General features: G+C 42.6%; 1 protein-coding gene across 1 annotated transcript in view; it reads left to right on the top strand.

Moving 5' to 3' along the window:
* The window catches only part of LOC308303587 (regulator of G-protein signaling 7-like), a 97,412-nt gene that overhangs the window by 37,401 nt on the left and 36,586 nt on the right, over window positions 1–23,425 (top strand). The window contains exons 2-3 of the mRNA XM_080747999.1: window positions 1,474–1,570; window positions 18,651–18,701. Of these exons, the coding sequence (XP_080604125.1) occupies window positions 1,474–1,570; window positions 18,651–18,701 (148 nt within the window). The remainder of the gene's footprint in view (window positions 1–1,473; window positions 1,571–18,650; window positions 18,702–23,425) is intronic.

Here is a 23,425-nt window from a genome sequence, read left to right on the forward strand (position 1 = left end):
ATTTATCGGCAGGTGTTTCTAGTTTTATAATTGTGCTTTCCCCAGTGTAACTGCTGGATTGTATTAGGCCTTGGGGTTATACAAACACACACACACACACACACACACACACACACACACACACACACACACACACACACACACACACACACACACATACACGCACACATGCACACATGCACACAGACACACACAATGCCAGAGAGAACGCGGTGAGAGAGAGAGCAAGGCCGGGCTATAATGACTTGGTGCACCAATATAATCCTGTATTGTTGTTCATGTACGTGTGTAGACTAGTGAATCACGTACAGAAGCTTTAATTACTAAACGGTCACACCAATTGTGTTGGCAATAACTCACAGTAGCACTGTGCATGCTACAGTGACATAATGACCAATATACAGTTTATTGAATCAATTATGTCCCCGTGCAATTTCCTCCTCAGTGGGTTGGCCGGTCGATCTGAAATTGCCCATGTGCATTGACCATTGATGTGCATATGCAGGTATTTCTCAATCTTCTCAAATGTAAGCTTTAGTTTTTATTAACATTTTTGCCATATACCATGAGATCTGCAGTCACAGTCTTAATTCTGCACGTAGTTGGAACACGTGCATCTCTGAGTATGGACTAGTTTATTATCATTACTATTTTAATTGCTACTTTTTTGCTATTTCTCCTTGTTGCTGGAATGTCAAAGCACCACACGCTATGATTATATTTGGAAGCAGAAGAGACTCTGGTAGTAAGCCAACATTGAGCCCACGTCAGTTTGGTTGGCAAACTGGAAACAATGTTATGCCAACCAATGGTGGCATGCCATGAGTACCAGAAACCCAAGGATTTGACTCTCTTATACTGTACTTGTATAATGGGATATAACGATAACAAATCTTGATCTTGAGATGCAGGCCAGCCCAGCAGTCCAGAACACATGTGTGGGTTATGGATACACCCTTCGTTTGCTGAGTTTTTGTCATCACGGATGGTCTTCTTTTTGTATTCATTTTGCTTCATTAACGGCAGCTCTGGAAAAGTGTAGTGTTCTCTCTCTATTATTAATAAATAGTAGGATATCCTCACAGTGAGTTTCCACAAACGTGATGTATGTGTCGTGGTCATAGTCAAATCCTTTATCAATTCCTTGGACAATTTAAAGTAGCACAGAGTCAGTTAACACAGCTCTAATTGTCTCATGATTGTGCAAGCACGAGAGGGGACCGAATATAATTAGGTAATTTTTTACCTGATTTCTCAAGATGTTTATTAACCGCTTTCAACCTGGCATTATAGCATATAACATTTTTTATTATTCTTTTTCCAAAAATGTCAAAATATAAAAAAGAAAAATTGCAGAAATAGTTGATACAAGCTTACAAAGTGTCATGATTATCTGCCTTGTGTGCTTGTAAACAGGCATTTCTAAATAGGACTCTAAATAGTGACATGCTTTTGTTGTTTTTGTCCTTTCAGATGGAAGACGTGATAGCCCGCATGCAGGATGAGAAGTGTGGAATCCCCATCAGGACCGTCAAGAGCTTTCTGTCCAAGATCCCCAGCGTCTTTTCAGGTGAGCCTCAGCTCTCTGCTCTCCTCTGATGTACAGTCATACAGTATAAGTCATCTGTGGCCCTAGTTCAAACAGAGGGGAGACATCATTTCCACACTAAACATATGGGGTGGCAGGGCGTTCAGGACACAGGGTGAAGCAGACAACCTCTACACTCACTTAACAGCATTAATTAATAGACACAGGGTGAACATCTACACCTGTCCTGTTCTGGCTGAACAGGAGGCTCCATCTGAATATGCACGTGGGTCCGCCAGGGATGGAGAGGAGAGGAGAGGAGAGGTTAAGGAGGGAGAACAAGAGAGGGAAAATGGAGAGACGAACGGGAGAAGGAAATATAGAACAGTGGAGAGAAGAAATGAGAGAGAAGGGAGGAGATATATCTCTTTTATACAAAAATAACAAGATCTTCAAGCTCACCACGTGTCTCGCAGCCGCACCACAAGCTTATAAATCTGCTCTTTTAGCTATTTTAATGTTATTTATACTTATTTATTATTTACATTTATATTAAAACACCTTCTAAGCCGCGGCAGAACCCCCTGAACCCCGGTACTGCCGTGCAATCAGCGTTTTATTTATAAACATATTTTAAAAAACAAACACACCAAATGATAAACAACGCGCGCGGGTCGTTCAGTGCAAGCCAGCAGGACGTGCACACACTACGTGTTTGGGCGGCCACTTACTTAGAAGCTGCTGCTGGCTGTATTTCTGCCGTTCATTTGCATGGAGCGAGATGGGGTAATCCGCGAGAAAAAACAGCGTTCGAAAGTACATTACGTCCTCGTCGCACGCACATCGATCTAATTCCATGTATTCCACTCATTCCGAAGCCTCCATTTCGCCTGTCGTCTGGTCGAAAAACACGAGGGGATGGGCTAAACCAGGCTGCAGCACACACAGTGAAGGGGAACGTAATGGCCGCTCGTGGAGCCAGTGGCAGAGCCAGCCGATGACGTCATCACGTTTCTGACGTGATCCGATTGCACAACATCTCTTAAAGAGACAGAGCACGACCTGCGACTGTATTTTTCAAAAAATTATGATTAATTTCATAAATTACGGCGAAGTACGGGAATAGACGATTGGCTGAGGGGACCCAGTAGGAAGTCCGAGGGAGTGCGGCCAGGCTTAGAAGGTGTTAATATACATTCTGATTATTTAATTGCCCAGCACGGTGCGTGCATGCATGCCCGTTCACGGGTTAGAACTAGGACTGCACTCTGTTGAGGTGCCAACTTTAACCTTGTGCACAAGTATTCCATGTATGGCAAGTAACTAGGCACTGGTGTCCTGCCTTGACCTTAAACTCATGCTCTAGTCTAAGACCATTTGACCTGCCCAGAGGCCAAGGGTAAAATATTTTATCTGCGCTGCATATATCCTGCCCAGTGGGAATGCATTCCGAGGTTGCCTCCTTATGTAGAGCACACAAAACAAGCCTGTCCCTGTTGCACCGATATTTGTGCAAGGAGAATTTTAAGATGATTGGGGGGGGGCGGGCTTTGCCTAAGGCGTTGTGACCTTAACACGGCCCTGCCAGCCCTAGACGCAAGGTTGAGCGTTATTAACCTTGCACACATACCCAACAATGCAGTGACACAGTAGTACTCCAGTGTTGTAAAGTAACTAGTAGGCTATATTTACTTAAGTACTGTAAGTACAATTTTGAGGTATCTATGCTTTACTTGAGTGTTTCCAATTTCCAATACTTTTACTTCTACTCCACTACATCTCGGATCCAAATATTGTACTTTTACTCCGCTACATTTATTTGAAAACTTTAGTTACTTGTTACTTTGCAGATATTAAATTATAATATTATAAAACATACATTAACCACTTTAGCCCTATTTTATACTTATGCTATTTGAAAATAGCCGATCTACAAGCTCACAACGCGTCGCGATGAGACGTGTTGTGAGCTTGTATATCACAACACGTTGTGAGCTTGTAGATCTGCTATTTTCAAACATTTCGTACTTTTACTTTTGGTACTTTATGTACATTTTGATGCCAACACTTTCATACTTTTACTCAAGTACATTTTGAATTACTGACTTTTACTTACAGAGCATTTCTATAATGCGGTATTGATACTTTTACTTAAGTAAAATATGTGAGTACTTTTTCCACCACTGCCTTGCACACATACAATCAATCAATCAAACTTTATTAAGGACACTTGATCCATAGCAACATAAAAACATAAAAGTAACATACAAATACAAACAAGGGTGGACATAGTCCACATAAAATCATAAATGATTATACAAGCTTACACGCCAATGGTTCCACAATTTAGAAACAAACCTGACCGAGCTCAGTAAAGGGTTTGTCAAGGTTAAAATTACACTGTTAGCAGAGTCAGACAGCCTACACATACATTTGTACATGAGGTTCCGCAAAACAGCGGAGCAGGTGGGTACACCAATATTTACAAACATTTCACTTGCACTGCTGCATCGTGGTACTCATTGAGTTTATGCATACTGCTCTTTCTGTAGCGCCGCCACAAGTGGGCAGTATACATAGGTGTACAAAAAGCTTTAAACAGTGTAGACTTCACAGAAGCTGAACACATGCTAAACTTACGAACAATCATGTTAGCTTGTGCATATAACATTCTACGTTGCCTGTAGATGTCCCTATCATCAGATAGGTCATGTGTTAGATAATGGCCTAAGTACTTGACCTCATCACAGACCTTGAGGGCAGTACCAGACAGAAAGAAGACAGGAAATGACAGTTTACTGTCTTCCTTACTTCTTATAATCATAATGTTACTCTTCTTTGCATTGTACATTATGTCAAAATCTAAACCATATTGAGAGCAGACCCTCAGTAGCTGTTGAAGGCCAGCACTATATGGACAGAGGATAACCAAATCATCCGCATACATCAGGTGGTTGATAATAGTATTACCAACCCGACACCCTGTGTCACAGCTGTTCAGCTTCTTAGATAAATCATCCATATATAAATTGAATAGCATAGGGGATAAAATACTTCCCTGTCTAACGCCATTGTTTACAGTGAAATGTGCAGACACACAGTTACCCCATCTAACACACATTGTCTGATGTGCGTACCAAAAACCCAGGATTCTTATTAGAACTGTAGGAACCCCTCTGTTATATAGTTTTTGGAACAATTTCTCGTGATTGACACGGTCAAAGGCTTTAGATAGATCAATAAAACATGAAAAAATGGTTGTATTATGCCCATTATATAAATCTAAAATTTCCTTTAAGGCAAATATACACATATCTGTACCATGTTTAGGTTTAAAACCAAACTGGTTGTCCGAGATAAGGACAAACTTTTCCAATCTGTTCAGTATAGTCCTCTCCAAAACCTTAGATAAGATACTGGCCAGGGCTATTGGTCTGTAGTTATCCGAGCTATTCAGTTTTCCAGATTTATCCTTTATAATCGGCACTAGAACCACTGATAAAATAGAATTTGGTAAAATGCCATGAGTTAAAAACCCAGTAAAGCAGATGGCAAGTAATGGACAGAGTTTTCTACCTGCATATTTTAGATGCTCAGCAGATATTTTGTCCAAGCCACACGCCTTATTATCTTTGAGCATCCTGACTGCATCATAGATTTCTTGTGGGGAGACTGTCACGTTCTCATTCTCAGCAATGTTGCCCACAATGAAGGAGTTGCTTTGCACACAATTGAACAGCTCATAATAATGATTCTGCCACAACTGAGCAATCTCCTCTGGGCCAGTTGCCCCATCAATATTGGTAGGCAAGGACGTTTTACAGTTATTTAATACTTTAATTTCTTTCCAGAATTCATTTGTTTCACATTTTTGTAGCTTCTTTGCAAGAGAATCTGCCCTCATTGTATTTTCGTTTTTTTTAATGAAACGCAAAGCATATTTAAAATTTGCATTTGCACGTTTTTTATGTTCAAATAAAGGACCATGTTTTTGTCTGCCTGACTCAACCCAAGCTTTGAAAACCCTTCTAGCCTCAGCATGAAGTTCACCCACATACTGATTCCAGCCTGGCTTAGCCTTGTATATCTTAGTCCTCTGTTTATACAAGGGCCTGCTGGACATAAGGAGGGACTCTACAATGCTGTCATACAGTGTACATAGATCAGTGCTATGTTGAGGATTCTTACAATTAACATCACTGCACACAGCAGCATCTCTTGGCAGAAAAATGTTATTTAACAAGGTGTTAGAGTGTCGATGGTACTCACTAATGTCCTCCTCACTTAAGTTAGACCAATCGATCCTCCCAGCACTCATATTACTGTCCACAGGCAATAGTGTAGGTACCTGACCCATATTTACAGAAAAAGAAAAGGGTACATGATCTGTAGTGGCAAACTCATAGTTAATTCTCATACTCTGTATGGAGTCATGTGCATCAGCTGTACATATGCAATGATCCAACCAAGAAGTTGTGTGCCATGCCTCACTAATATAAGTGTAGCTGTCTTCAGGCAACAACAACTTACTGGAGAGAATCATGCCACTGTCAGTGCAGAACTGCTTTAAATGTTTAGCAAAAGATGAGTTCATATCAGAAATATCTGCATTCATGTCACCCACAACATAAATGCATGTGGATGCATTGTCCTCGATAAAGGACATTATACAGGCCAAACTGTTAAGATATTCATCTTCATTAAGTGAACATTCATATGGTGTATATATATTCAAAATGATGAGCTTTTTATCACCACATTTGAATTCAATTCCTATAGCCCAGTTAACATCCAGTCTCACCACATTAACCAGCTGATCATACTTTTTATTCCATAAAATGGCAACTCCTCCTGGTATTCTACCACGAACTATTCCATTGCTTAGATCAGTAGTAGATTCCCCTGCCCCATAAAAGTCTTTATGCAAGGAATTTAGTCTCTCCAGGTCCTGCTTAGGTAAAAATGTCTCTTGAACACACAGAACATCACAGGTTTCAAGTAGTTTATTAACCACAAAACGGCGAGATTCATCTGATTCACTATGCCCAACACGCAATCCTCGCGCATTATATGACACGACATGTATGTTCATTTAAGTTGAGCTCTCCTCCTGAGCTACAGGCGTAATGACGGTGACAGAACGCTGTTGCTGCGGATCAGCCCCCCTTCCTGATACGCGGGGTGCGCTGTCACTGTTGACTCTAGGTATACGAGGCTCAAAGTAGCGTCTAACATATATCCCATCAGGCCAAAGCTGTGGCTCGTACATGACAGCAACTTCGTTGCATTCAGCAGTGACCTGAAATGAACTGAATCTCTTGCTGGTCGTGTCAATCTTACGACATGTCACAGATTTGCCCAACGTTTCAGTCAAATAAGCACACAAAGTTTCAGCCTCAAGATTCGGGGAAAATCGAGTGGCGAATACACTCACCAACTTAGTTTTGACAACTGCAATGTTGCTGGATGTGCCGGTGCCGATAATTCCCTTTTTCTTCTGCTGGTCTCGCTTCGAGCGAGCCTGCATAGCGCCGGCTTTTAGCTGCTTAGCCGCCCTTGGTTTGAGCACGGGGCCGGGGGACTTACGCCTCCCCTTCTCCACAACGGTGCTCCATGCTGGGGATTGCGGCTGTGGGATCGTTACCTCTCCCAGTGACAGGCGAGAGGCTCCCGCCAGCTCCTGCGTTCCCTCCTCCCGAGGCGCATCACCATCATCGGTCCCGTTTACAGGAGCGCTTGTAAGTGACTCACGGCGCCTCTCGATCGCTGAGACCCGGCGATCCATGAGTGCAGCAGTCGCTCCCAGGGTTTCACTCACGGTCGCCTGGGCTTCCATGGCCCCTCTCAGGGCAGACACCTCCCGGTTCAACTGCTCAACTCGGCTGAGCAGCGCCGAGGCGTCCATGTTACCAAATCCAACCGGTGGAAGTTCGTCCAGGTAGTGCGACACAAACCTGGGTATGTTTTCACCGCACTCATTAAGCACCTTCAGACATGCTTTGATATTGTTAACATCCTTCTGGGTACCAGTGTGCTTGACAAAACGTTGTGAAGTCGGGCAGACATCAAATAGGAGCCGCTTGGACTCTTCGATCCATTCAGATGAGAAATTGTTTGTCGCTAACAAGACAATTTCGTCATGCGCTAATGTTTTCATTTTGACTGTAATAAAGTTCAGAAGCTCATCTTCAACTATAACTTTACCATCAGCCGTATTATAGATTGTAGGTTTTAGGCGAGGACAAACTGCACCTCCGCCGCCAGCTCGCGCCGCCGCCAACATCCCGGCATGCATCCCGGCATACATACCCAGGAGTGCACAACAATGCAGTGGCGCAGTACTCCTTCATTGTGTGATGGCTTGTGGTCGTTTCTCTGGATAAATGATGCTCAAATCCTGCCAGGCACACAGTAGGGTGGCACCCTGTCCTTATAGTGAGGAACAGTCTGGTGAGAACTGGAAGGTCACACATGTTAATGTCTGCATGGTTTCCATCCACAACCTTGTGTCCTGTCAAAAGTGTTCTTGAAAATGACTCACTACCTGCGGCTGGGTAAAAGCAAGGTTTGATTTTAGTTTTTAACCACTTTTAATCACTATATGCTACTGTACTTCATTGTACAATAGTGAAAAAGGCGAATCTACAAGCTTTGAAATGTAAATAAATACATTGAGAAACTTTGAAAAATGTTTGGAAGATATAGGGACGTTTTTTAATGAAACTTGTTACATGTGATATTAATTAATAGCACTCACTTCAGACAGTCTACGTTTCCCAAAAGGAAATGTATTTGATTCAGTCTGAGTGACTCGACTCACTTCAAAGGCTAGACACACGCTCAACTCAAAGAGCTTAAGAAGTTAAACCGGGTACAGATTCTCGGCAACAACAAAGGAAGTAAGGAACAATATGCACATAAGGAACCATCTGCCCTTAAATACGCCACAGCACTCACAAACAACCTACACATATCAACCTATTGGCTTCATAATCCAGCCTGACCAGAAGCAGGGATATAAAACAACATCGTCGGCATACCGACCCGTCGGCATATTGACGCGGACCCAATGTAGAAATATTCCATTACAAGTAAAAGTCCGGAATTCAAAATTTACTTGAACAAAAGTACAAAGGTATTGGTATCAAAATATACTTAAAGTATTACCAAAAGTAGAAAGTACTCTTATGCAGAATGTCCTGTTTTCAAGTTTTCAAACGTATAAAAATCTATAAAAATAGCAGATCTACAAGCTCACAATTCGTTGCATCGCGATGCATTGTGAGCTTGTAGATCTGCTATTTTCAAACAGCTGATATGTATATAGGGCTGAAGTGGTCTAGAAGAAGTAGAAGTATAAAGTATCGAAAATTGGAAATACTCCAGTAAAGTAAATGTACCTTAAAAAAGTACAGTCCTTGAGTAAATGTACTTAGTAACCACGTTTACCCTGGGGTAACCACTGCCCAGTGGTGCTACAAAATAAATGACCAACTCTAGGCAATATCATCATGAGCTAAATGCCTGAAAAGTAATTTGATACTAGGTTCTTAAACCTAAACACTAAAAGTTTGACTGCGAGCTCCAGGATTCAGAGAAAAGCTGTTGTTGTTGTTTTGTCTGGGAGAGAAACCTCCAAGTCCTTAAAACTGATCATTAGAAGTTTGAAGGGGAAGTTTAGAGGATTTAGAAAAGCTTTCACAAGGTTCCCTTACCTCTCAGAACTCACTTACCTGAGGCTGGATAAAAGCTATAAACAGCTGAATGTCTGAAATGTAAATTGAAACGCTTAGAAATCGCCTGCCCAGGTCCTTAAAACTGAGCGTTAAAAAAATCTTTCACAAGTTGTCATGACTCACTTTGTCTTTGGCAACATAATGATTTAGAACAGTAGTTTAGATCAGTGGTTCTCAAAAATAGCAGATGTACAAGCTCGCAGCGCCATCTGTTATTTTGGAACATTTTTGAAATGTTTAGAGTGTTTGAATGATTTAGAATTTCTGGCCAGGGGATGCTGATTACTGTTTTTTTTGTGAGGGTACCTACCTACCCTAAGGGACACGGGGAGAACATGCACACTCCACACAGAAAGGCCCTTTTGCCAACCCCACCTAGGGTGTGGGCACTGAAGAGAGAACACGCCCCCCCAGTGCCCACAGCAGGAATCAAGCCCAGGACTTTCTAGCTGTGAAGCGACTGCGCTACCGACTGCGCCACAGTGCCCCACAACCCAATCCCATTGATTTATACTGATATATATGTTTTTGAGCGGTGCTAACCGCTCCTATAGACCGCTTTTTTACCAAAACTATGATGTCACAAATGATGATGACATGAGTTCGCTAGACCAATGAAACACTTCGATTCTGTTGATCTGTCCATGATGTCATAGTCACAGAGGCACTCGATTGGTTCACCCTGATTTAGAACGCGTTTAGGCCGCGTAAAATACGTCATAACGCGTTTAGGCCGCATAAAATAGACCGCTTTTTTACCAAAACTATGATGTCACAAATGATGATGACATGAGTTCGCTAGACCAATGAAACACTTCGATTCTGTTGATCTGTCCATGATGTCATAGTCACAGAGGCACTCGATTGGTTCACCCTGATTTAGAACGCGTTTAGGCCGCGTAAAATACGTCATAACGCGTTTAGGCCGCATAAAATACGTCATAAAAAATTATTGAGCGGTGCTAACCTTGAATTTCAAAATTATATTAGATGAATATCACTTATAAGCGATAAAATAACCACACTTTTAGACAGACTGTGGAAAATCTTACAGGTTATAAATGATAGGCAGGTAATACAAGTTTAAAATGCAAATGAACAGACTTTGAAAAACTAGAATATTCATCTCCTGGCCTCTTCTCGCCTCTCTGGAGGCCTCTCTGGAGGCCTCTCTGGAGGTAAATAAGGTCACTTATCATTACACTATGACACTCTTACAAGCTACAATCCGTAGCTTGGTCAACTAACTGATGAGAAATGACAATAAAGACTTATATAGTCTGAGCAGACCTCTAGACTGACATCATACACAACAAAAATAATATTGCCATGCATGCCTATCAACACTGATTTGTGCAGGAATTAGTTTGCACCACTCACTTCGCACGGGTGCGATTTTTTGGATATATTTGTAGCCTTTTCTTCTGCCTTTATTGGATAGTATTAGTGAAGTGAGACAGGAAACGACGAGAGACACACTGGGAATAACACCCAGCAAAGGCCGTCAGACTCGGGACTCGAACCCACAACACACTGTCAGGCTATACATTGAAGCTAAGTACCCAGATCTTTTTATTTTTTATTTTTTAAAGAATTGTTTTGGGGCTTTTATTTGATAGGACAGTAGAATGACAGGAAATAGGGAGAGAGATGGAGTGACATGTGGCAAAGGTCGTCCGGATTGGGAATCGAACTGGAGATGCCGTCAGGCATCAATGCTTATGTGGCAATGCCTAAGTGGTATGCGCCTGGACCAGTAGGCCAGCGGGTACCCAGATCTTTATTCACCAATTTCAGAGAAGTCTGGATGGTAGACAATAAAGTGGCCATACTCACTCAACCCTGGTTTTGTGTGTTTTCGTAAATTAATGCCCTACTTGATCATATTACAGCGTTACACAAAAGCATCAAAAGTAGTAGATCTGCGCGCTCAAAATGCGGTGCGAAGCGACGTTTTGAGCTTTTGCTATTTTTGAATTTGAATCCTGAAAAGTAACAGTTTTGCACACAGTGTATGAGGTTTCCACCCGTGTGAGACGATATAGGGCTTGTGGTTAAACATTTTGATATTTCAAACAGCAATTTTCCTTTTTTTATTCGTTTATTTATTTTATTTTTATTTTATTTTGTTTTTTCTCCCATTAATATCCAACTAGCGATATCATTTTTTCGTGCTGGAACCAAGAGGATACTTGTTAACAGTTGTCAGGCATTAGTAAGTCGGTGTTCTGCCTTGTTTCCCAGGTTACATAATGAAGGATCTTACATAAGCATGCGTAGCAGATGACATTTGTCGAGGTGAGGGCCTCCTACATCTCAACACATCTGTGACACATCTCCCTCGCACACAGACACTCCACGTAAAGCACCTTGAATTGCCTCAGCGCGTGCATCGTGCTGCAAATAAACTCACCTGGCCCAAAATGAGCTACTAAACCGTGCTCGTTTCGGGGGTTACACCGAAAATGGCAGATCTACCAGTTCACACAACGTGTCAAGCTTATATATTGTGCCGCACAACGAAGTATAAATCATGTTTTTATTGCAAATGAGTGCAATTTGTCCAGCTGTCCAGATTATTATGTGCAGTGTAGTGTGAGTGGCTATGCAACCACTGAGGTGTTTATAACCAGTGGTTATACAAGTGTTCTGAACACGAGCTTGAACTTAAAACTCTAACCCTGCTGCCACCACATTAGACAGATGTGATCGCACGTTAACACACTTAACCACTTGAACCCCAGCATGCCTATTCTGGTGGGGACATTCGCCAAAAATAGACGATCTACAAGGTCACAATCTGTCGTGTTGCGACACGCTGTGAGCTTGTACTGTAAATGGGCGATTTTTGGTGAAGAGATTTGGTGTAGAGGGAAGAAATCGGCCAAAGTACAGTTGTAACTCAAGTCCACTTTTTGTTTAGACGTCAGGTAGACATTGTTTTGCTTTGCAACATAGAACATAGAGAGAAAGGATGGATGGATGGATGGATAGATGGATGAAGTTGAGCACTGACAAAAGAAACATTTGGACAAACGGGTACTTTAAAAACGGAGCACTTGAAAAGAAGGATGAGGCACACGTGGAGGGGGGAAGCAGAGGGATGAGAGAGACAAGCCTGTAAATGTCACACCATAGGTGCATCTTAAGCAGCCACATCTCAGATGGGACGAGGAAGCTGGAGGCATTAGGGATACAACTATCCATTATTTATTAGCGGTTCATTTTACTATTATATATATACACATTTCTATGTTGTCACCGGTGTTGTGTCGTCTCACCTGCCAGCGAGGAGCCCCCACCGAGAGGACATAGCACCTCCACTCCCCGCCGACAGGTTCAAGGAGGTTCTTGGACTTTTATTGTCATTCCATACAGGTACAGAATGAAATGAGTTGCCCACGTGATGGCAGAATAAATGACACCTAAACAGTAAACACTACAGAAAACACAACATGATAGCTCTACCCCTCTTAGGAGTTTTGGTTCAGTTTAGCCTAAACCAGGGCTCTTCAACAGGGGGTCTAGGACCCCTAGGGGGTCCTCTGAGTTACTACAGAGGGGCCGCCAAATCTTTGTTTGATAACATTAGTGAAAAAGCAGAACTACAGGCTCACAATGGCTTGCACTGCAAGGCGTTGTGAGGAAGTCGATTAGGCTATCTATGAAAAGTTGAATCTGCAACTCAATTTTGTACAATATGTAAGGGGAGGGGGGGTCCCCTGCTTCATCTCTCTCTCTCGGTTAAGGGGTCCTTGGCCTGGAAAACATTTTAACAACAAAACAGAGTGCATGACATACCTAAATATACAATGAATGGATTCATAATACCATTTCTCAATAACACGCTTTCTAGAAATTCTCATCAGCCTTCTTTATCGCGAGGGGGAAAATGCCAAGGTATTCAGCAGATGTTAACTACAGATCAGATAAATAGAGTACATCACGACCCGCTGTAATCAAAAGGCTAATGTAGAAGACTCATCTGTATGCCCTGGGGCGGAGGAGAGCTGCTGGACGGATAGGAGGCTGGTATTGACTGCATAGCAGAGAGAGAGAGAGAGAGAGAGAGAGAGAGAGAGAGAGAGACGTAAATAAGACATAATACTCTCCGAGGTATCCACTTACAGCCTGCTAATGGACCAATGGAAGCAGAGAGTAATGCAGCGGTATAGTGCAGAGCAGATTGTCACTGGAGGACACCTCAGTGTGTAATGTGCTTTACTGCTTCTCATGCCATGGACACCTGGTATTATGAAATTAAGATGACAGGGGGTCCCATTACACACCCATTTCTCATAATCACTCTCAGAGTTAAAAGCCATGCGGGTGTGAGCTCTGCATTTTGATGAATGAAGCTCTGGTGCAAGTTTTTTTATTTATTTTTTATTTAGAGTAGCAAATCATTGTACCTATTTTTCCTCCACAAGTTAGTAGTTCTGCCAAATGATTCCTCCCCACACACATTTCTGTGTGGGGTGGGGGAGGACAGAGGACCAGGAGGACAATAGAGCCTTCGTCCGACTCCTCCTGCCCAACACTCCCCGCTGACAGGTGCCACTCCAGCCATAGATATAAAAAGCAAGATGCCTCATTGGCCACTGCAGTTCACTGGAGCGACGGGCAACAACTGGAGTGCAGACGTCCACGATTGCCGGAGACCACCCTGCCAGTCATGTGACTACTGGCCAATCAAAGCGCGTCTTTTCCGTGACTGAATCCTTCCATTTCCTGATGTTGCGCAGCTGCGTGGCTCAGCTGTTCTTACAGGCTGCGTACGTAAAGGCCTGCCCCCACCTGCCTCTGATTGGCCAACAACTACTGGTTTCTGTGACGCAAGTGGAAGTGGAAAACGACCGGAAACCACCGGTCCCGTGATCTCACGCCTCAGAGCCGAAGGAGGCGTCTACCTTTCTACGTCTATGGCTCCAGCCCGTAGGACCAGATGGATTCGAACCCACAACCTTTACTATGCGCTACCCGAGTGCAGTGTTAAAGGGCCAAGTTGAATGACCTGCGTCATCAACAGTTATTTTTATTTTTTAGTGAGCTTTTAATTTTTTTATTTTCATTTCACGTGCAATATTCACAGCAAACAGAATAAACAATCCCAATACCCCCCTCCCCATTCCAGCACATACAAGGTGTGTTTAGTATGGAATATACAGTATCGTCGCAGTTGTGTGGAAACCTCATATGTCCCAACTCCAAGCTGTTACTTTTCAGGATTCAAATTCAAAACTAGCGAAAATACCAGATCTACAAGTTAAATATGCGCCGCGATGCGAAGCATTTTGAGCTTGCCTTGTAGATCTTCTATTTTTGCTACTTCTGTGTGACACTGTAGGTATGACGATGTAAACAAAGATTTATTTTTAAAGCTCTAGTCCCATTAGAGGTAATTTTGTCCACCTCCACTCATCCTTAATGTGCTGAGCATGCATCTAACAGGGCTGAATCTTTTGATAAGACTGATGACTTTGATCAGAAGAGTCCCTCTGCGATGTACAGCCTCCTTTAAAAGCCAATCTGCTGTGCTAGCCTGCCGCTTTTACCAGCTTAATGGAGACAGCTTTGCTGGCAAGTGTTGACGTACAGTATCAAAGTTTTATGGTCTGTTCCTCGGCCAAAAAGACAACCAAGTGTTTGCACTGGCAAGGCTGTAATTGATGGTCAATTTATAATTACGTTATTTTGCTTTCGTTAATGTGCCTTTCAAGCAACGTTTCATTATAAATGTTATATTTCTTGTAACCTACTACTATTATTTTCCATTTGTATGAATGCATTGGAAATATTTGAGCTCAGCTCCCAGGGTAAACATTTAAAAAGACAGACAATACAGACAGACAGAAAGAACATACATCCTACAATACTCCATATATCCTACAATATTTAGACAAATAAAATAAATAAGTACTCCATATTCTAACTAAAAACCAGTTCAATTTATCATCAGTCATGATTCAGTTCACCTATTTCCTAAATGTTCATACTGTGTGCAATGGGTGTAAGATTGACTACCGTCCTTAATGTCCTAGGCTACTAGCCGCACAGTGGCTGGAAAAGAACTGCTAAAGAACTGTACTGTATCACAACCAATCACACATAACCCCAATCCCAACCATAAAAAGCCCCAGTTTGAAATACATTCTTAACTGTAACCCCTGCAACTCTAAAGCAATCTCTCTTAACAATCAGCTTTTTCAAAATGAGCATTTTGACTGAGCTTTTGCACATGCACAGATGCACGTACACACACACACACACACACACACGCGCACGCATGCACGCACGCACGCGCGCACACACACACACACACACACGCGCACACGTGCACGCGTGCACACTTCCCAATGCATGAGCACCAGGCAGGCCCTCTCTCAGCAAGACATCCAATGATTTTTTTTTTTTTTTTTTTTTTTTAAAGATTTGTTTTTTGGCTTTTATTGGATAGTACAGTAGACTGACAGGAAACAGGGGGAGAGACATGCGGCAAAGGTCGTCCGGATCGGGAATCGAACCGGAGACGCCGCCAGGCATCAATGCCTATATGGTATACGCTTAGACCAGTAGGCCACCGGGCGCCCCAAGACATCCAATGATTGAGCAAATCTTCACAGGGGAGGCCAGGAAGAAGGGATGAATGGAGGACAAGACAAAGACAATGCTGTCAACCTCCCCCTCTCTATCCATCTGTTTGTTTCTCTACAGTATATGTTCCTCTAACTTTACTTCCTAGTGCTCGCCCTCTCTCTCTCTCTCTCTCTGTTATATCCCTCTCTATGAATAGGACGTAGTGATAATTAAATGAGAGTTCACGCAGTAGAGAACAGCTGGTGTGTGCGTGCGTGTGTGTGTGTGTGTGTGTGCGTGCGTGTGTGAACTGTGAATGCAGGTACAGTGCCTCCTCCTTTCCCTCCCTTCCTTCTGGCTTGCTTCTTTCATCCCTCGTTATGTTTCTTTTTATAACCCTCCTTCCATCTCTCTTCCTCCTTTCCTTCCCTTGTATGTAGATCTGCTGGTTTTCCTTATTTAAAAATGTGTTGATGGCAAAAGAGGCAATGTATTAAAATCAATTATTTTTCATAGTTGATTAAATCAATTGGTTCAAATAACTAATGCACCCTTAGATATTACATGTACCAAGTGACACGTAGAGTAGCCTACCATGCCGTTCTGGATTTCACAGGTTCTGTATATCGTCGTTGTTGGGTGGAAACCTTTATTGTCCAAAAGCGTTTGTTTTGTATTTATCATTTAAAAAAAACGAACTAAACTTGTGAAAACAGGCGATCTACAAGCACACAATGCCTCGCACCGCGTGGCGTTGTGTGCTTGTAGATCTGCTGTTTTCACTACTTTTGTGCGACGGCCTTGTATGATGAAGCAGGGCTTTACTTTGCAAAAAAAATTACAAATTTGAAACTTGGGTTTCTGCCCGACAGTGACCATATGCTATGTTTCCATATGCTATGGCTGTCATGGTCCCAGCCTCTGTCCATGTCCTGGGTGTCCCTGTTCCCTCGCCAGTGTGGCCCTGATGTGACGCTGCCTTTGGCCCTGTCCAGTGTGTGCCCCAGTCCCAGGGATCATCATCATGCTGGCTCGTGGTGGACATTTTTGTAAAAAAAAAAAATCAATTTAGCCACGGACATACAAAATGAGTGGACAATCATTTTACCAGAAACACAGCCCTGAATGACCATAACAGGGTGTACAGAGTGTACAACATCTACAAATGGAACTTTGTACACTCTCAGAGTTAAGGGGGTCCTTGCAAATAAAACATTTGAGAACCACTAGTACTAGTGGACACCTAAATATGCCATAGTGTCATTGTAAATCAGTGTCGCACATATTCTTAAGAAAACCCGGAGACTGGACATTCCGTAATAGAGGATATGTGCATGCATAAAGTGAATGGCAAATCGAGTGGCAAAGTGAGTTTATCGACGTTTAACATTGTTTAAAGCAATCCGATAGGACTTTACTTTTTGGATGTATGGGCTTCCAAGGCCAGAAAGTCGTTTATTGCCACTCAATAGGCGTTTCCGCATAACTTCCTGGTGCAATGATGATGTCACGCGCATACCCTCTATAGGATCTTACAGTATATGATCAAAATAAAGACTTTGTTAAGGTTAATTAAGGTTTGTAAAAACTAAAACAAAATCTAGTATTTCCCATGAGCAAGGACAAGTCTTGCCACGGACACGTTTGTCCGTGTACGTACAGTACATATCGATGCCCTGTCCTTCCCCTGTGTGGACCCTGCCAAAGATATTTAATTAATGAAGATAGCTCATCCTCATTGGATCCACTAGAGTGCGACATGGTACACAAATCCTACAATTGACTCCTAAGTGGGCGCCGGCTCTGACTGCAAATCTCGCGCACGTCCCGTTTACTGGTGCTATAGATCCCGCGAGAATGTGTTGCTGGGACAGCTAAAGAGCAATAACAAAGTTGATTTTCTCCTTTGTTGTGTCGATGAAAAAAGCCACTTTAGTATGACAATTCTGTTAATATTATGTGGCTTGTAATGATCGGGTCCAATATTTAGTTCAGTGAGCATAGCTTCCGAACTATTATTTTGATCTGTGTTCACGTTAGCTCTCTCATTGTAAATGAATAGACTCCAACCTGCTTCCGCCTCCTAAAAAGGTGTCCCCCCTACGTCATGCAGAAACGGGAAGTACGGGTCTTTTGCACCCTCTTGCTATCGCCCTCTTGGACCCTGCCCCTGCCATCACTTCTTTCCCTCCTAACTCCTTCCTCCTCCCTGTTGCCCTTGATGAGAGACTGCTTCCACCTGCGTGACTCACCTGAACTTGTGTTGAATGTGCCTGAATTGTTCGTTTTTGCCCTCTGTGTGCCTTTGTTTGCCGTTTTGTAAAGTAAAGTTTCTGCTTAGCAACTGCTATTTGGTTCCTGTTGTGCCTGTGTGCGTGCGTACGTGCTTGTGTGAGTGTGTGGCCCCTAGCCGTGTCAGAGTTTGTCAGTTTTGACAACCGATCTGTTTTTTCAGATATGGTTCTCAGAAGCTATGCTTCAACCCTTCTCTGGGGAGTTTTGGCATCCTCAATATTTGAAAAGAAGGAGAGTTTTAAAACAAGGATTGTTTGTTGTCCCAAGATAAATGGCGTATAAGTGGCGTTTTGTTGGCTTTACCTCCTACTTCACGGTTGGTTCCGGTTATCATGGAAACATAAACAAAACACGGGCCCAGAACGTCACATGTTCTGGAAGGGTTCAGGTTATGGAGTGTTTCCATAACCAGTCAAAAAGCAAAGTACACATTATGTACTGTATATTCTCAGTCATGATTGCCACTCATCCTTTGATATAATGTTGATACATATATATTTTTTCTTTCTTCCCAGGGTCAGACATTGTACAGTGGATGCTCAGAAATCTCAATATTGAAGATCCAGGTAAGAGTCACATAATCACATTTATATCCATATCAAAGCAACACATCTGTGTACAGAATAATCATAATCATTATTCAGAACACAGAATCCTGGCTTAGGATGTATTTAAAAACTGGTTTACCAGTACAAAATATGGAGGTTTCTGCGCCTGTTGATATGCAGTACACATGCATTCTTTATACATAGAGTATGTACAGTATGCACTGTGTGCATAGGAGGTTTCCATGTGTGGGTTCACGTAGAGGACGGCTCCATATTATCAGTGGGGAAAATGGGAAATTAGAGGAGGATCAGGGAAGGAAAGAAAGGAGCAGATGAACGTTGTTTTTTTACCCGCAGGCAAAAGAATAAAGGCTACAACTGGGACTAGTCCCATGAAAGATCTCTCTCTCTCTTTCTCTCTCTCCTCCCCTGTCTTGTCTGTATGCATCTCTCCCCCTTCACTCTTATCCTCTCAGTTTTGCTCTTTGTCACATCCACACTCCCTTGCTTCCGTGCTCCAGTGCTGTCAGCTGTTGTAGCCCGCCCCGCCCTCCCTCTCTCTTATTTATTGCCTCTTTCCATCTCCCACGTCCCTCAGGTTTATTCCTGTTCTCTGTCTCCATTTCCTCACTTTAACCTGGAGATGAACGCACGCTCTTGTCTGTACAGTAACGGCACACACAGACGCTGCTTGCAGGCATTCTGACATTCTGTCTCCACTACCCTTCATATTTCCCTGTGTTTGACTTCACCTCAGGCTGTTTTGTTTTTGCTGACTTTTTGTTAGGACATCGTCTCTCTCTTCACAGTTATGTCCGTAGCTCTTTCCCCCCTACACTCTGACTTTTGTTGCAAATTAGATTTTTCCTTGACAATGTTTTCATTTATACTTGAAGATTGTGTACCTCTGCCTGGATTTAACCACTGCTTGCTTTGCTTCTTCCCCCCCTTCCTAGAAAATGTGCTTGAGTAAAAGTAAGATATTTGGCTTTGAAATGTACTCAAATAAGATTAATAAGTATTACAAAAATTAATACTCTAGTAAAGAACAGATCCTCAGAATCTGTACTTAAAGGGGCCCCACCATGCTATTCAAAATATATATTTTATATAAATATTGGTCCATAATACGGTTTTATACAGGTTTTAGCCTAAACAACCACTCGGATATTGAAATTTCATGTTCTGTCTGTCTTTAATTCCAAGCCGTTTCAGATGCAATACCAAAATGCCCTTTGTTGGCAACGGGGTGCTGTCTTTGGGCTAAAATTAGAACGATACAGAGAATATTAGAGAACCACGATGAGAACCATGTAGAGTCAGTCGTAATCTTCTCTGTATCGTTCCAATTTTAGTACCACTTTACCTCATGGTTCCACCTCATATAGTCTCAATAGAATATAGCCTCCCAAAAAGTACTGCCTCCTTCTCGAGGGGGTCCAATAGGAAATGAGCCCCATATGACATAAGCAAGGGGCCGATTGCTAAGAGAGTACCGTTCAGACAAGCCCATTCAGAAAATCACTGAAATGAAAGGCAAGGCTTAGGGTTGGAAGAGACACTGGGAAGACCAAAAAACAAGAAAAAAAATTATAAATGTGAAATGAATGGTGGGGCCCCTTTAAGTACAGTACTGAAGTACATTTACTCCGTTTCTGTCTACCACTAGAAAATAGCAGATCTACAATCACAACACGTTCAATGTGACGTGTTGTGCTTGTAGATGTGTCACTATACAGTATGTTTGCTGAAGAATAGAGAAATAATTGGTTAAACACGTTCAACCTGGCATTCCTATTCAGGGCATGTCGTCATATAGGTGAAAGCTTTCGAAAATGGTCAAAAACTAAAAGCTTGTGAGCTTGACTTGTACAGTAGATCAGCTACAGTAGATCGTCTTTGCTGGTAAAGTGAAGGTTAAGCGGGACAGTACGAGAATGTTCTACAAATGGGAAATACAATACTCCTTCCTTCCTGCCTTCCTTCTCTCTCTCAATAAAGGCAATACATTATGTACTGCCTCTATGTTTTTTATAGCTATGGGAGTGGAGGAGAGAGGACTGTGAGATAGAGATAGATTACTGGCCTTAAATAATGGACTGAAACTTCATGCTCAAGCAAAAAAATATCATTATCACCAATGTGATGGAATAAGGGATGGTGGAATGCTTTAAGACTTAGTGACGCTGGCTGAGCCAAAACGGGAAGAATTACAAGTTAGGCATTGACATTATACGGAGATAACAAGACAATAACAGAACAAAGAGTGTTCAAAAAAGAGGGCGTACATTCGTGCACTCATTGTGCCCTAACTACAGCCCGGCACAAAGCAGCACTGTGCGCAGTGTCAGTTAACTGTCAGTTATCAGGCTAAATGTTTTTGTTTATATGTTCACATGCCTTGGGTCTTGTAAGGAATCCACAGCCTCCTGGCATTCTGTATCTGTCTCTGTAGCTACACTTGCACATTTGGTGCCTTTTTTTGTTACGTTTTGGAAATCTGAAAGATGAAATTATAATAATGTGGACGAAATAACGGGCGGCAGCAGTGTGCAAACATGATTTACATAACGTGAGGTTGATTTTTATTTACTTGCTCCGAAATGCGCTCCGATATTCATCTATCTATAAATGCGAGAAGTCTCTGCGTGCGTGCGTGTCTGCGTGTCTGTCTGTAATCCGCGTATCTCGAGAACCGTTCGTCCCACCGGCTTCAGATTCGGCACGCGCGTTCCCCGCCGCGGCACGGAGTGCAGTGCCGGGCCTCGACCCGACCCGACGCGCGGTTTTCCCTAACCGGCGCGAAACGTTCGGAATCTCCTTATGCGGGCTGATTGTTGACATCAGGCTGTTCCGGAGGAAATCGGCGCAAGCGCTGACTCATTGTGACATCACATCATAAAAGGCTCTGAGATCACGTACGCCACATGAGTCAACAAAAAATGCCATGGCGCCGACTAGACGGGCGGCCGAGCTTCTAGTCTGAAAAAATGCAGCAATGTGCAGAACTTTGTCAGATGTGATGTTTTTATTTTTTTTCCACTCTTTCACTTCTTTTGTATCGTGCCTTTCTCTCTCCATCCCCCAATCTGCCAGTTGAAACCCTCTCTCTCTTTCTCTCCCTCTCTCTCTAGTTCTTTCTCTCACTCACTTTCACGTTCCTTTGTTCCAGCTATCTGCCCCAAGTACTCATGGGAAATCAGTGCTGAGCAGAGTTTGAGCCTCTTGTGCCAGCCACACACACACACACACACACACACACACACACACACACACGCACACGCACGCACACACACACATCGCTGATATTAAACATGTGTTATTCATTTTTTTTAAATTATATTAGTGCTGCAATTACCGATTATTTACGGAGAAATTATATTATAACATTATTATTATGATTATTCTATCGATTACTGTTTTGGTTAATGAATAAACGCACATGAATTAATATATATACTGTATATATTAATGAATCAACATAAACACATTCTATCAGATTTCTTTCAAGATCACTGTTCAACCCTCCACCACCCCAGCTACCACCTCTCTCTCTCTCTCTCTCTCTCTCTTTCTCTTTCTTCCTCTTTCCATTGCTTATTAGTTTCTCTTTGCCAGTGTCTTCTACCTCCCATCTCTCTCTCTCATATCACTCTTTCCATCATCTCTCTCTCTCATCTTTATTTACATCGCTTGTTTGTGTCTGAATCAGTGTCTCTGTCTTTCTCATCACTCTTTCCACCTCTTATTTGTTTTTCCAGCAGTGTGTCTAGTCCATCTTTCTCTCTCTCTCTCTCTTCGTGTCTGACATGACCTGTTAGAAATGCACAGTTGATGCTCGACTCATTTTCTCATCTCTCTCCTTTTATACTACTGTCTATCTGTCTCTTCTGTGTATCCATGTCTTGTTTTTACAAAATTCCTTCAGACTCGCTGTCAGCCCAAATCCGATGTGCAACAATATCCAGGCTGGAGTCGCATTGCTTGTATGCAGTTTGAACAGCAAAAAAGAAAAAACACATGGAAACTGATTTTTGCTCTTCAGATTTGAGCCACATTCTTTAGCCCCTCTCTCTCTCTCTCTCTCTCTCTCTCTCCCTGTGTGTTTGTGTGTGAGAGAGAGACTGACGGTGTGTTGGCGTTCATTATCCACGGCTGTCCTGTTGTCATAGAGATAATGAGAATCCACACTGGGGTGTTTAGTACGACGCACCTGTCACTGCACTGTCATGTTTTTGTCACTGCACTGTCATGTATTTGTGCCTGATAAATATGCACAGTCATGCATCGTCAGATGCCAAAAAGGCATCATCACCAGGACTCATCATTTGGACACATACTGTGCTTGTCTGAGTGTTCCTATGAAATATTTAAATAATAACAAGACACAGTCTAAAAGCCCTGCAGGCAGTCCTAGAGCCTGTCCTGCTCCTTTCACAGATGGGGTCACCAGATCAGATAGCTTGTATAAAAAGTTGCCATTCTGCAATGAGGTCACTCAAAAAGTCAGAGTTAATCCTCCAGGGAGCATGAATTGGCTTGGCAGGTTTCATGGCAATCGGCCAAAATGCATTTTGACATAACTTGTGTGCCAGTGGAAAGTTTGGCCTAAGACGGTGGCTCCCAACCTTTTGTGGATCAGGACCCACTTGGAAATCTTGAAAGCGTTCTCAGCCCACCCATCTGTCCACTTAACAAGGCAGCCATGCCGTGTTAAGTGGTCCCATCTGAGCACTTAACAG

This window comes from Nannobrachium achirus (assembly GCF_963921795.1).
Source record: "Nannobrachium achirus genome assembly, chromosome: 18".
Classification (NCBI taxonomy): Eukaryota; Metazoa; Chordata; class Actinopteri; order Myctophiformes; family Myctophidae; genus Nannobrachium; species Nannobrachium achirus.